Source organism: Ahaetulla prasina, chromosome 4, assembly GCF_028640845.1.
Source record: "Ahaetulla prasina isolate Xishuangbanna chromosome 4, ASM2864084v1, whole genome shotgun sequence".
Taxonomy (NCBI): domain Eukaryota; kingdom Metazoa; phylum Chordata; class Lepidosauria; order Squamata; family Colubridae; genus Ahaetulla; species Ahaetulla prasina.
Genome location: NC_080542.1, coordinates 5,026,565 through 5,042,272, shown reverse-complemented (window position 1 = coordinate 5,042,272; position 15,708 = coordinate 5,026,565). Strand labels below are relative to the sequence as shown.

The 15,708-nt window shown below is 48.7% G+C and overlaps 1 protein-coding gene across 1 annotated transcript in view; it reads left to right on the top strand.

The window, feature by feature from the left end:
* Positions 1–2,242: 2,242 nt before the first annotated feature.
* The window catches only part of CARMIL3 (capping protein regulator and myosin 1 linker 3), a 113,993-nt gene continuing 100,527 nt past the window's right edge, over positions 2,243–15,708 (top strand). Inside the window, exon 1 of the mRNA XM_058180432.1 lies at positions 2,243–2,282. Within this exon, the coding sequence (XP_058036415.1) occupies positions 2,243–2,282 (40 nt within the window). The remainder of the gene's footprint in view (positions 2,283–15,708) is intronic.

Genomic DNA, 15,708 nt, shown 5'->3' with positions numbered 1-15,708 from the left:
TGCATTCCTTTTTTTTTTTTTTTTTAAAGCCAGCCTCTTCCGTTGGCTTTTTCCGAGCCCGCGAAAGGACGATTTTGATCTGCAAGTAATTTTAATCATAGCAGGATGATTTCGATTATTTTGATCATAAATAATTTTTAAAAAATTTTTTTAAAAAATCAAGGGTCGCGCTTTGCAAATTCCAGCTTCGTGCTATTCGATTTATTTCCGGGCCGATGAATTTACATCGCGGGCCCATCAAAGGTGCCCCCACAGATCTCTGGCTCATTTGAGTGCGCAAGATCTTGGGGGGGGGGGGAAACTCCACCTGTTGACCCGACAAACCGAGATTCCCGGGCTGTTTAAGCCAGTTTGTCATTTGTCTGGGGGAAAATCCAGAGAGGAATGGAGCCACGGCTTGCATTTCTCGCCTCTAAGCAACCACAGGTTCGGCTTTCCCATCTTGGAGAATTTGCTCGGAGGCGTGTGTGTGCCGGTGGGGCCCGAGAGCCAGTTTTGGGGAGGTGGGGAGGGTCCCCCCCCCCACAAATCTGTCTCTCTCAGGGAGATGGGCGGGTGGGGGAGAGGAAGGAGGGCGCCCCCCCTTCCCGATTTGCAGTCTCTGCCCTTGTTCAAACCAGCATTTGACCCTCCCCAGAGAAAGTGACAGGAGGAAGGTGGGGGGGGGGCATCCGGGAAAGCCCCTTCCCCTTTGGGGTCCCCCAAACTAAGCCTATGTCTCTTGTGGGCGGGGCGGGGAGACAGGAGGATGCCCCCTCCCCAATTTGCAATCAAACCAGGATTTGACCCCTCCCAGGAAAAGTGGCAGGAGGGGTGGGGAATTCGGGGAGGGGGTGTGTGTCCTAGAAAGCCCCCTTCCCCTTGGGGAGAAAAATTCACAATCTTAAACCTGGAGGTTTTTTTGGGGGGGGGCAGAGGAAAAAAAAGGACAACCCCCTCCTCCTTTTGCCACCTCTGCCCCATTCAAACCACGACGACGACGGGACCCTCCCAGGGAAAGTGGGAATAATGGGGGAGGGTTTAGAGGGGTGACAGCTGGAGGGGTCCTGGAAAACCCTTCCCTTGGGGACAAATATCCACAATCTTAAACCTGGGGGCAGGGGAGAAAAGGACCCCTTTCCTCCCAGGAAAAGTGGAATAATGGGGTGGGAGGGGAATCATCTGGAGGGAGGGTCCCAGAGCGCCCCTTCCCTTGGGAGGGGGCTGCTTTACGCAAGGGAGGTGGGTGGGGGCTTCCTTCCTTCCCTTCTTAATGGGGAGGGATTCAAGAGGAGGAAGACCCTGGAGAGATTTGGGGAGGGGAGGGTGTCTGGGTGGGAGGGTCCCCAGCAACCGGTGCCGAAGGAGGGAGGGATGGGGAGAAGTGGGGGAGAGGAAGGAGGGCGCCCCCTTCGATTTGCAGTCTCTGCCCTTGTTCAAACCAGCATTTGACCCTCCCAGAGAAAGTGACAGGAGGAAGGTGGGGGGGGCATCCGGAAAGCCCTTCCCTTTGGGGTCCCCAAACTAAGCCTATGTCTCTTGTGGGCGGGGCGGGGAGACAGGAGGATGCCCCTCCCAATTTGCAATCAAACCAGGATTTGACCCTCCCAGGAAAGTGGCAGGAGGGTGGGAATTCAGGGAGGGGTGTGTGTCCTAGAAAGCCCTTCCCTTGGGGAGAAAAATTCACAATCTTAAACCTGGAGGTTTTTTGGGGGCAGAGGAAAAGGACAACCCTCCTCCTTTGCCACCTCTGCCCCATTCAAACCACGACGACGACGGGACCCTCCCAGGAAAGTGGGAATAATGGGGGAGGGTTTAGAGGGGTGACAGCTGGAGGGGTCCTGGAAAACCCTTCCCTTGGGGACAAATATCCACAATCTTAAACCTGGGGGCAGGGGAAAAAAGGACCCCTTTCCTCCCAGGAAAGTGGAATAATGGGGTGGGAGGGGAATCATCTGGAGGAGGGTCCCAGAGCGCCCCTTCCCTTGGGAGGGGCTGCTTTACGCAAGGGAGGTGGGTGGGGGCTTCCTTCCTTCCCTTCTTAATGGGAGGATTCAAGAGGAGGAAGACCCTGGAGAGATTTGGGGAGGGGAGGGTGTCTGGGTGGGGAGGGGTCCCCCAGCAACCGGTGCCGAAGGAGGGGAGGGGATGGGGAGAAGTGGGGGGGGGAGAGAGAAAAGAGAAGGCGAATGCGCAGCCTCCGTGGCTCCCACCGCCGCCCCAGCAGCCCAGGCATGTGCCGGCTCCTGCTGCCGCAGCTGAGATGGCCCGCGCCGGGTGGGAGGTTGCTCGCGAGCTGCAAGGTAAGTGGGGGGGGGAGGGAACCTGGGACCCTCCCCCAGCCCCCCTCCACTCCAAAGGTGGGTGGGTGGGTGGGTGGCAGAGGAAGGGGGGGGGCAGGAGGGCATCCCCGCGCCCGCAGCATCCCTGCCTCGTTCCTTGCATCGACCACCCCCCACCCACCCATCCAAGGAAGGTGTGGACCGTCTTGGCCAAAGGAAGACCCCCCCCCCCGCATCCCCACCTACTCATCCACTCCAAAGGAAAGACCGCCAGACGGAATGAGGATGGGGGGGGGGGAATACTGGTCCTTTCCATCCATCCATCCTTCTTTCCATCCATCCTTTCCCTTCCTTTCCTTTCCTTTCCTTTCCTTTCCTTTCCTTTCCTTTCCTTTCCCTTCCCTTCCCTTCCTTTCCTTTCCCTTCCCTTCCCTTCCTTTCCTTTCCTTTCCTTTCCTTTCCTTTCCCTTCCCTTCCTTTCCCTTTCCTTTCCTTCCTTCCTCCTCTCTGTCTCCCCCCTTTTTGCAGCCTGAATCTCCCCCTCCCCAACCCCCCCTTCACCCGGGCAGCCCCCTTCTTCCCACCCACCTCATGGCTCCGCTGCCTGGCTGGCTTCCCCATCCAAGCCCTCCTCCTCTCTGTGCCCACGAGAAGAGGAGGATTAGGGGGGGGCTTGTTTCCACCACCCCCGCCCCCAAAGTCACCACCCACTCCTCCTTATCTTGAGTGGGGGGGGTCCCTTTCACTTTTGGTTCTGTGGGTTTCCCAGCCACCCACCCCCTTCAACCCCACCTGTCTGCCCCTGCCTTGGCCGTGACAGGAGAGCAGCCCCCACCCCCACCCCGCTCCACCTACCCATCCGGAAAGGCTGGTCTTGAATTCCTAAAAATCATGAGGACTACTAGCTCCATTTCCTCTCTCTCTCTGTCTCTCTCTGTCTCTTTCTCCCCATCTCTTTCTCTCTTTCTCTCTCTTTCTCTCTCCATCTCTCTCTTTCTCTCCATCTCTCTCTCTCTCTCTCTTTCTCCATTTCTTTCTCTCTCTCCATCTCTCTCTCTCTCTCCATCTCTCTTGCTCTCAATCTCTCTCTTTCTCTCTCCATCTCTCTCTCTCTTTCTCTCTCTATCTCTCTTTCCATCTCTCTCTTTCTCTCTCTTTCTCCCTCCATCTCTCTCTCCATCTCTCTCTCTCTCTTTCTCTCTCCATTTCTTTCTCTCTTTCTCTCTCCATCTCTTTCTCTTTCTCTCTCTCTTTCTCTCTTTCCATCTCTCTCTTTCTCCCTCCATCTCTCTCCCTCTCCATCTCTCTCTCTCTCTTTCTCCCTCCATTTCTCTCTCTCCATCTTTCTCTCTCTTTCTCTCTCCATCTCTCTCTCTCTTTCTCTCTCTCTCTCTGTCTCTCTCTCTCTTTCTTTCTCCATCTCTCTCTCTCTCTCTCTCTCTCTCATTCTAATCAGCTTGGGTCGGTCATGTTTCCATCCAGGAGGGGAGGGGATAAATAAAGGCCTTTTTTTTAAAAAAACAAAAATCAGAAGTAAGCCTCCCGCCCCCCCCCCCCCATCAACTCCTTTGCTCCAAGATGGGCACGATTTTGCCTCTGGGGGTGGCAGGCACCGATAAATCCCCATACCTTTGCTACCTGATGGATGGCAGATAAATTTCAAGAAATAAACGCCCCAAATCATCTTCCTCCACACTTCAAAACCCTCTCCTCTTCCCCACCTCAACCTCCCCCCCAAAAAAGCCCCCTACATTTTTCCCAGGAAGAAATTCCCAATTTATTCCCCCCTTTTTTTTCTCTCCCCACTGTCCAGGGTGCTTAATTCTTTCCTCCCTGATATATAACTTGGCATCCAGGCGTTCGTTGCATTCACACAATACGGGGCGGGGGGGGGGGTTGTATCTTCGCCACCAGCTAACCGAGCCTCACCTAGCCTCACCTTGACCGTGTTTCGGCGAAACCGTGTTTCGTCCTCGGAGCTTTTGAGGACTTTGGTGGACTGTTGTGGAAATAACTCCAGATTTGGCAGCTTAAGACCCTCGTTGAGGGTGACGGCTTCCATTGGGGGGGCAGAGGTTAGGGTTAAAGACCCCGATGGTGGTGGTTGAGGGGGGGAGGAGAGGCAGGTCTGGTGAGGATGTCCTTGGCTTTTCTCAAATAGAAGGTTGGGTCCCTTCTCGGGTTCGGCTGTGGATGATGGTGGGGCCAGTCTGAGGTTGGGTCTCTCGATGTGCCCGTTAGATCCGTTTCGCAGCGAGAAATGTCTGTGCCGAAATAGATTGGCCTAGGCTGCTTAGGTATTCGGATTGGATGCTCCCTCTTGGTATTGAATAACAGGATCCATAATCCCCGGCTGGGCTGGCTTGTTGGTGTCTGCCACGGTTTCTAATCTTATAAAGGAATGTGGGGGGGAGGGAGAGAATCCTTGTAGGTTCTAGATGGGTGTTTCGGAAGCTTGTAGATACCTGAAGAGGGGTGGACTTCAACTCCCAGAATTCCCTAGTCAGCATCTTAAGTGGCTGAAGTTGGTAGCCTCCATGCTGCCTGGGGAATTCTGGGAGTTGAAGTTCACCCATCTTAAGCGGCTGAGGTTGGTAGCCTCCATGCTGGCTGGGGAATTCTGGGAGTTGAAGTTCACCCATTTTAAGCGGCTGAGGTTGGTAGCCTCCATGCTGGCTGGGGAATTCTGGGAGTTGAAGTTCACTCATCTTAAGTGGCTGAGGTTGGTAGCCTCCATGCTGCTTGGGGAATTCTGGGAGTTGAAGTCCACCCATCTTTAACCGGCTGAGGTAGCTAACCTCCATGCTGCCTGGGGAATTCTGGGAGTTGAAGTCCACCCATCTTAAGCGGCTGAGGTGACTAACCTCCATGCTGCCTGGGGAATTATGGGAGTTGAAGTTCACCCATTTTAAGCGGCTGAGGTTGGTAGCCTCCATGCTGGCTGGGGAATTCTGGGAGTTGAAGTTCACCCATTTTAAGCGGCTGAGGTTGGTAGCCTCCATGCTGCTTGGGGAATTCTGGGAGTTGAAGTCCACCCATCTTTAACCGGCTGAGGTAGCTAACCTCCATGCTGCCTGGGGAATTCTGGGAGTTGAAGTCCACCCATCTTAAGCGGCTGAGGTGACTAACCTCCATGCTGCCTGGGGAATTATGGGAGTTGAAGTCATCCATCTTAAGTGGCTGAGGTGGCTAACCTCCATGCTGCCTGGGGAATTATGGGAGTTGAAGTTCACCCAACTTAAGCGGCTGAGGTGTCTAACCTTCATGCTGGCTGGGGAATTCTGGGAGTTGAAGTTCACCCATCATAAGCAGCTGAGGTTGGTAGCCTCCATGCTGCCTGGGGAATTATGGGAGTTGAAGTTCACCCAACTTAAGCGGCTGAGGTGGCTAACCTTCATGCTGCCTGGGGAATTCTGGGAGTTGAAGTCCGCCCTTCTTCAAGTGGCCACAAGCTTGAGAAATGCTATTCTAGATAGTTGCATAAAAAAAATAATAATGGGGAAAATTAAAATCGCACACACACATACACACATGTACTCAGCCTTTTGTCTTTTTTCATTTAGGATCTTCCTTGGCAGGTTAGCTCACGGTCCGAAAAAGCAAAGCCCTCTGTACATGCATAGAAGCTCCCTTGTCCTTGTTAACATTGGCAGCCAGCAGGAATGCCATCCAGGGTGTTCATAAAAACAGGGAGGGAGGTGGGCAGATAGGTTTCCTTGATCACACCCGCCCCACGTGTAGGATAGTTACTACCTGATGTACTTTCAGACTGATTTTCCTTTCCCTTACACACAAACACACGTGCGCACACACATGTGAATCAAGATCACATGACGTGTTAATAGCACTTTATAAGGCCTGGGTAAGACCACGCTTGGAATATGGCATTCAGTTTTGGTCGCCACGATATAAAAAATAAAATAAAATGTTGAGACTCTAGTAAGAGGCCAGAAAAGAGCAACAAAGATAGTTAGGAAATTGGAGGTTAAAACATTTACATACTGGTTGCTGGAATTCACTAGAATAAAATTAGAATTAGAATTAGAATTAGAATTAGAATTAGAATAGAATAGAATAGAATAGAATAGAATATAGGAAGAGAAGGAAAGAGAAGAGAAGAGAAGAGAAGAGAATTTTTTATTGGCCAAGTGTGATTGGACGCACAAGCAATTTGTCTTTGGTGCATAGGCTCTCACTGTACATAAAAGAAAAGATACCTTCATCAAGAATCATAAGGTACAACACTTAATGATAGTCATGGGGTACAAATAAGCAATCAAAAATCATATCAGGAAACAGTCAATATAAATTATAAGGATACCATCAACAAGGTTACAGTCATACAGTCATAAGTAGGAGGAGATGGATGATAGGAATGATGAGAAGATTAATAGTAGTGCAGATTTAGTGAATAGTTTGACAGTGTTGAGGGAATTATTTGTTTAGTGGAGTGACGGCGTTCAGGAAAAACCTGCCCTTCTGTCTAGTTGTTTTGGTGTGCAGTGCTCTGTAGCGTCGTTATGAGGGTAGGGAATTGAAACAGTTTATGTCCAGGATGTGAGGGGTCTGTAGATATTTTCACAGCCCTCTTTTTGACTCGTGCAGTATACAGGTCCTCCATGGAAGGCAGGTTGGTAGCAATAGTTTTTTCCTGCAATTCTAATTATCCTCTGAAGTCTGTGTCCGTCTTGTTGGGTTGCAGAACCAAACCAGACAGTTATAGAGGTGCAAATGACAGATTCAATAATTCCTCTGTAGAACTGGATCAGCAGCTCCTTGGGCAGGTTGAGCTTTCCGAGTTGGCGCAGAAAGAACATTCTTTGTCTATGTCGAGTTTAAGGAATAGAAAGACTTCGGGAGGACAGGCTAGCAAGTCTTCCAATATTTGAAGGGCTGCCCCAAAGAAGATGGGGGTCCACCTACCCTGTTTCCCCTGAAATAAGACATCCCCTGATAATAATAAGCCCAATCGGGCTTTTGAGTGCGTGGCAATAAAGCCAAGCGTTTATTTCAGGGTTCAAATATATATATATATATATATAAAACAGGGTCTTATTTTCGGGAAAACACGGGCGTTTCTCCAAATCGGCTTGAAGGCAGGACAAGAAGCCGCAGATGGAAACTCATCAAAAAAAGGGCCTCTGGTGGCTCAACAGGCTAATGCAGCCTGTTATTAACAGCAACTGCTTGCAATATTGCAGGTTCAAGTCCCACCAGGCTCAAGGTTGACTCAGCCTTCCATCCTTTATAAGGTAGGTAAAATGAGGACCCAGATTGTTGGGGGGGCAATAAGTTGACTTTGTAAATATACAAATAGAATGAGACTATTGCCCTATACATTGTAAGCCGCCCTGAGTCTTCGGAGAAGGGCGGGATATAAATGCAAATAAAATAAATAAATAAATCAAGGACAGAAGCAACTTAGAACTAAGGAGAAATTTCCTGACAGAACAATTAACGGGCTGCATCAACAGAGGGATAGAATCAAGATCACGTGAAGTGTTAATACCACTTTATAATGCCTTGGTAAGGCCACACTTGGAATATTGCATCTAGTTTTGGTCGCCGCGATGTAAAAAAGATGCTGAGACCCTAAAAAGAGTGCAGAGAAGAGCAACAAAGATGATTAGGGGCCTGGAGGCTAAAACATATGAAGAACGGTTGCAGGAACTCGATAGGTCTAATTTAATGAAAAGAAGGACTAGGGGAGACATGATAGCAGTCTTCCAATATCTCAGGGGCTGCCCCAAAGGAGAGGGAGTCAAGCTATTCTCCAAAGCACCTGAGGGTAGAACAAGAAGCAATGGGTGGAAACTAATCAAGGAGAGAAGCAACTTAGAACTAAGGAGAAATTTCCTGACAGTTAGAACAATCAATAAGTGGAACAACTTGCCTGCAGAAGTTGTAAATGCTCCAACACTGGAAATTTTAAAGAAAATGTTGGATAGCCATTTGTCTGAAATGGTGTAGGGTTTATTATTTATTATTTTATTTATTTTATTGTTCACATTTATATACCGCCCTATCTCCCTAGGGACTCAGGGCGGTTCACAGGCACTTAAAAATACACATAAATACAAACTAAAATAACAAGTAAAAAACTTATTCCATAGCCGAATTGTTAAAACCATATAAATAATAAAACCCATTTAAAACCATAAATTTAAAATCTAATCCAGTCCCGCGCAGATAAATAAGTGTGTTTTAAGCTCGCGACGGAAGGTTCGGAGGTCCGGAAGTTGACGAAGTCCTGGGGGAAGCTCGTTCCAGAGGGTGGGAGCCCCCACAGAGAAGGCCCTTCCCCTGGGTGTCGCCAGACGGCACTGCCTAGCTGACGGCACCCTGAGGAGTCCCTCTCTGTGAGAGCGCACGGGTCGGTGAGAGGTATTCGGTAGCAGTAGGCTGTCCCGTAAATAGCCCGGCCCTATGCCATGGAGCGCTTTAAAGATTGTCACCAAAACCTTGAAGCGCACCCGGAAAGCCACAGGTAGCCAGTGCAGTCTGCGCAGGATAGGTGTCACGCGGGAGCCACGAGGGGCTCCCTCTATCACCCGCGCGTTTCCTGCCTGGGCAGGGGGTTGGACTAGAAGACCTCCAAGGTCCCTTCCAACTCTGGTTGTTGTTGTTATTATTATTATTAACTTGGCATGAAGTTAATAATATCTTCATTTGAGTGAGAACAATTCACCGGTGGAACGACTTGCCACCAGAAGTTGTGGGTTGCTGCTTCATCACTGGAGGTTTTTAAGGAGAGATTGGACAGCCATTGGTCTGAAACGGTGGAGGGTCCCCTGCTTGAGCCAGGTGGGGAGGGGAGGGGTTGGACGAGACTAGAGGACCTCCAAGGACTCTTCCGACTTCTTGGTCATTCTGTTATTTTCGGTTCCTTGGTTTTTTTTTCTGCCCGTGAACCCGTGCGCAGCCACGAAAGCGTGCAAAAAGGAAGCCCTTCCCTTCAGAGGGTGGGGCTGGCGAGGCCATTTGGGGTGTCAAGTGAGGAGAGGAAGTGGTGTAACCACCCTACTTACCCCACTCTGCAACGTGGGACAGGCGGGGGCAGGGAGGAAATTGCAACGTCAAAGCTGGCAAACGGGTCGCCGTGATGACCCCACCTCCCTACAGCCTCACCATATAACAGGGAGTCCTTGACTTACGACCACAATCCCTCCCCTCCCCTCCCCTCTCCCCTTCCTTCTTCCCTCCCTTCCTTCCATTCCATCCCTCCCTTTCTTCCTTCCATTCCCGCCCTCTCTCTGTCCTCTTTTCCTTCCTTCCTTCCTTCCTTCCTCCTTTTCCTCCTCCTCCTCTTTTCCTCCTCCTCCTCTCTGCAACCCACCTTCCTTCTATCTTTCATGATCCTTCCTTCCTTCCTTCCTTCCTTCCATTCCCTCCCTCCCTTCCTTCCTTCCATTCCCGCCCTCCCTCTGTCCTCTTTTCCTTCCTTCCTTCCTTCCCTCCCTTCCGCCCTCCCTCCCTCCCTCTCTTCCTTCCTCCCTTCCTTCTTTCCATTCCCTCCCTCCCTCCCTCCCTTCTTTCCTTCCTTCCTTCCATTCCTCCTCCTCCCTTCCATTCCTCCTTCCTCCTTCCATTCCTCCTCCTCCTTTCCTCCTTCCTCCTCCTTCTTTCCTTCCATCCATTCCTCCTCCTCCCTTCCTTCCATCCATTCCTCCTCCTTTCCTCCCTTCCTCCCTCCCTTCTTTCCTTCCATCCATTCCCTCCCTCCCTCCCTTCCTTTTCCTCTCTTCCTTCCTCCCTGCCTCCCTTCCTCCCTCCCTCTGTCCCCTTTTCCTTCCTTCCTTCCTTCCTTCCTTCCTTCCTTCCTTCCTTTCCCTCCCTTCTTTCTTCCCTCTCTCCCTCCCTCTCTCCCTTCCTGCCTGGCGCACTTAGCACACAGCTCAGCTTCCGGTTTCTGCTGCGGGCATGCGTGCCCGGGAGCTTACTCTTGCGGTTTGCCACGCTCCTGCGCGCAAACCCAGGAGACGCAACGAGCGACAGCTGGTGTGCCCAGAGAGATGGCTTGGCGTGCCACTTCTGGCACGCGAGTCATAGGTTCGCCCTCACGGCCTTAGACGATTGGCTCAGGATCCAAATGGATCTCGACAGACTCGAACACCAGATCCTCTCCAACAAAATGAAATTCAACGTAGAGAAAAGTCAGGTCTTAAACTGAGGCAGGAAAAAAACCAAAAGTTACACATACAAACTTGAGCAAAACCAGGCTTAACGGCGGTCCCTATGAAGGGGATCTTGGAGTCTTAGTGGACAACCAGTTAAATATGAGCCAGCAATGTGCGGCGGCAGCCAAAAAAGCCAACGCAATCCTAAATCGCATAGAATAGAATAGAATAGAATAGAATAGAATAGAATAGAATAGAATAGAATAGAATTTTATTGGCCAAGTGTGATTGGACACACAAGGAATTTGTCTTGGTGCATATGCTCTCAGTGTACATAAAAGAAAAGATACGTTCATCAAGGTACAACATTTACAACACAATTGATGGTCAATATATCAATATAAATCATAAGGATTGCCAGCAACAAGTTACAGTCATACAGTCATAAATGGAAAGAGATTGGTGATGGGAACGATGAGAAGATTAATAGTAGTGCAGATTCAGTAAATAGTCTGACAGTGTTGAGGGAATTATTTGTTTAGCAGAGTGATGGCCTTCGGGAAAAAACTGTTCTTGTGTCTAGTTGTTTCTTGTGTCTAGCTGCATTAACAGAAGGATACAATCCAGATCAAGGGGGGTGTTAGTCCTTAGTAAGACCACACCTAGGGTACTGAATACAGTTTTAGTCCCCACGCTATAAAAAAAGATGTTGAGACTCTAGAAAAGAGTGCAGAGAAGAGCAACCAGGATGATTATAGGGGACTGGAGGCTAAAAGATACGATGAACGGTTGCAGGAACTGGGCCTGGCTAGTCTAGGGAAGAGAAGGACCAGGGGAGACATGAGAGCATCTTCCAATATTTGAGGGGCTGCCCCACAGAGAGGAGGTGGGGGGTCAAGCTATTTTCCAAAATACCCGAAGGCCAGACAAGGAATAATGGATGGAAACAGACCAAGGAGAGATTCGACCTGGAAATCAGGAGAAATTTTCGGACCGTGAGAACCATCCAACCTTGATGGACCACAAGTTGCCTTCGGAAGTTGTGGGAGCTTCATCTCTGGAGGCTTTCGAGAAGAGACTGGACTGCCATCTTGTCAGAAATGATGTTAAGGTCTCCTGCTTGGGTGTGGGGGGGTTGGACTAGATGACCTCCAAGGTGCCTTCCGACTCTGTTAATCTTTATCTAAAAACGGGGCAAAACTCGCGGAACAACAGTCTGGTTTAGCGAGGGACATTTTTACAAGGCAGGACGGCGGGCGCCGAGGGAGATAGCTTGAAAAAAAACGGGCGTCTGCAAATTCGTGGGTCCATTTTGAACAATTGGCTTAAAAGGGCTCCGCGTTAGGAGCTTTTTTTTAAAAAAAAATCTCTTCTACCTGATGCTTCCAGAATCCCGGCCTTTTGTTTTCCCTCCCCTGTTTTTTTTTTTTCCTGTTTCATTACTTTTTTTTTTTCCAAGCCATTTAAGTCTGCAATTGATCTCTGTAGCTGGTGGCCACAAGCCATAAATTATGCATTGCAAGCGAACGAGGCTTTCGCTTCCATCGTCTTGAATCTTCTGCAAATGCAGCCGTCCTGGCATTCCACTTTTCTACGGAAAGGAGATATATATATGTGTGTGTGTGTGTGTGTTTTACGCGGGAGAAAACCCGAATAACCAAAGATCTGCACATATATAGGAGCCTAGAAGCACGAAGATGACGAATGAGACTTCGTCGAAACGTCGCCAAGACACTTCTAATTTTACGCGGGAGAAAACCTAAATAACCAAAGACCTACATATATATATATATATATATATTTATTTTTATTTTATTTTTATTTTATTAGATTTTTATACCGCCCTTCTCCCGAAGGACTCAGGGCGGTGTACAGCCGGAATAAAATACAGAATATATACAATTAAAAGAAATTAAAAGAAACTATTAATAAACGGCCGATAATTTAAAAAATTTAAAAATTTAAAATCACTAAAACCCCAATTTAAAATCAACTATTTATGCCAGTCCTGCTTGAGTGAATAAATATGTTTTTAGCTCACGACGAAAGGTCCGAAGATCAGGCACTTGACGTATATATACTTTCTGAGATTTTCGTGGGTATTTGTATGTAGGTCTTTGTTATTCGGGTTTTCTCCCACGTAAAATTGGAAGTGTCTTGGCAACGTTTTGACGAAGTCTCATTCATCATCTTCAGGCTTCAGCTTCGTGCTTCTGGAAACAATGTGTGATCGCAGCTGTTTCTTCCTTTTAACTGCTAGAGGGGGTTTGAACTGATTGGGTGGGAGCGTGGCTGTGATCTGATTGGATGGGGGTTTTTTTGTGCTCTGATTGGCTGGGGGAGTGTCCTGTTTGGGTGGGGGCTTGGTTGTGCTCAGATTAGTTTGAGTTGCAGGAGGATTTGAGCTGGTGAGCTGCATTGCTTTTGTTTGGCGTCGTGGTCGTGCTACATCTCCATAGTGGGTGACAAGATGACGAATGAGACTTCGTTGAAACATTGCCAAGACACTTCCAATTTTATGCGGGAGAAAACCCAAATAACCAAAGACCTACACACACACACACACACACACACACACACACACACACACACACACACATATATTTCCCCCCCTTCCCATCTTTTGTTCATGGGGCATATCGGACCGGTGAGCCTGTGTTTGGAAGACTGCGTCCAGTTCTGGAAAGAATAACAGCAGTTGGAAGGGACCTTGTAGGTCATCTAGTCCAATCCCTCCTTCCCACCCAAGCAGGAGATTTCAAAGTCTGCCATAAAGAAGAAGGGGGAGGGGAGTTTGTCAATCTATTCTCCAAAGCATCTGAAGGCAGGAAAAGAAACGACAACGGATGGAAAGTCATCGAGGAGAGAAGCAACCTGGAATTAAGAAAGAAATTTCGTTAACAGCGACAGCAATTCATCAGCGGAACAGCTTGCCACTAGACCTTGTGGGTGCTCCGTCCCTGGAGGATTTTGAGAAGAGATTGGACAGCCATTTGTCTGAAGCTGGAGCAAGGATCCGGACTGTCAGATTTAACAGTTGGAAGGGACCTTGTAGGTCATCTAGTCCAACCCTCCCACCCAAGCAGGAGACCGTAGACCATTTCTGACAAGATGGCAGTCCAGTCTCTTCTCGAAAGCCTCCAGGGATGAAGCTCCCACAACTTCCGAAGGCAACTTCTGTCCCATGGGTGAATTGTTTTCACTGTCAGGAAATTTCTCCTTCTTTCCAGGTTGAATCTCTCCTTGTTCAGTTTCCATCCATTATTCCTTGTCTGGCCTTCGGGTGCTTTGGAAAATAACTTTTTTTTTAATTTGCATTTATATCCCGCCCTTCTCCGAAGATTCAGGGCGGCTTACACAGTGTTAAGCAATAGTCTTCATCCATTTGTATATTATATACAAAGTCAACTTTTTATTGCCCCCAACAATCTGGGTCCTCATTTTACCTACCTTATAAAGGATGGAAGGCTGAGTCAACCTTGGGCCTGGCGGGGCTTGAACCTGCAGTAATTGCAAGCAGCTGCTGTTAATAACAGACTGTCTTACCAGTCTGAGCCACAGACCCCCTTCCTCTCTGGGGCATCCCCCCCAAATACTGGAACCCCGCTATCATGTCTCCCCTGGTCCTTCTAGCCAGGCCCACTTCCTGCAACTGTTTGCCGTATGTTTTAGCCTCCAGTCCCTTAATAATCTTGGTTGCTCTTCTCTGCACTTTTTCTAGAGTCTCAACATTTTTATTTTTTTGTAGTGCGGTGACCAAAACTGGATGCAGTATTTATTTATTTATTATTTATTTATTTATTTAAATTTTTATACCGCCCTTCTCCCGAAGGACTCAGGGCGGTGTACAGCCAAAGATAAAAACAATAAAATTTACAAAGTTAAAATATCAATTTAAAAAACATATTCAATAATGGCTGAATTAAAACCGTCAATTGACCCAACCTAAAAATAACCCATATAAAATTACAAAAAGTTAAAATTTAAAATTTAAAAATCAGGCCAGTCCCGCTTGGATGAATAAGTAAGTTTTTAATTCCCGGCGAAAGGTCCAAAGGTCAGATATTTGGCGCAAACCGGGGGGAAGTTCGTTCCAGAGGGTAGGTGCTCCAACAGAGAAGGCCCTTCTCCTGGGGGCCGCCAGCCAGCATTGCTTGGCGGACAGCACCCTGAGAAGACCCTCTCTGTGGGAGCGTACAGGTCGGTGGGAGGCATAAGGTAACAGCAGGCAGTCCCGTAAGTACCCGGGCCCTAAGCCATGGAGCGCTTTAAAGGTGGTAACCAATACCTTGAAGCGTACCCGAAAGGCCACAGGTAGCCAGTGCAGACTGCGCAGGAGCGGTGTTACCCGGGAGCAACGTGTGGCTCCCTCAATCACCCGCGCAGCTGCATTCTGGACTAACTGAAGCCTCCGAGTGCACCTCAAGGGGAGCCCCATGTAGAGAGCATTGCAATAATTCAGACGAGAAGTGACGAGAGCATGAGTGACCGTGCATAAGGCATCCCGGTCCAGAAAGGGACTCAACTGGCGAACCAGGCGAACCTGGTAAAAGGCTCTCCTGGAGACGGCCGGCAAGTGATCTTCAAACGACAGCCGTCCATCCAGGAGAACGCCCAAGTTGCGTACCCTCTCTGTTGGGGCCAGTGACTCGCCCCCAACAGACAGCCACGGTTGCAGCTGACTGAACCGGGGTGCCGGTAGTACTCTAGGTGTGGCCTTTCTACGGCTTTCTAGAGTGGTGTTAGTCCCTCCCTCAATCTGGATCGTATCCCTCGGTTAATCCAATTTAGGATTGCGTTGGCTTGTTTGGCTGCCGCTGCGCAGTCTTGGCTCGTATTTTGCTGGTTGTCCACTGAGATTCCAAGATCCCTCTCACAGTGACTGCTATTAAACCTGGTTTCACCCAGTCTGTACGTGTAACTTTTGGTTTTCTTTGCCTTGCCTTTTCTCTACGTTGAATTTCATTGATTAGAAGACCTCCTTGATTCTGTGACCGTTTTATTATCCTGTTCCACAGAATATCAGTGAGCAGAATGGCTGCTACGGTACGACGGGCGGTAAATGGCTAAAAAAAGAAAAAATTAAGTATCCAAACCGAAGTGTATTCAATTATTAGGACAATATGAAGAAGGATTTTAATCTCTGAGCGGGGAGCCGCTCAAATCCCCAGTATTTATCGTCGGCAAAATTCTAAAATAGCATTTTTTAAAAAAAAAATAAAAATCTGGGTTATTTTCCTCGTTGCACAGGACTGGGTCCCATTAGCTGCTCTCGAAATCATTTTTCTATTGTTGCCAAGAAAATTACACAGATGGGTTAACGGTCAGCG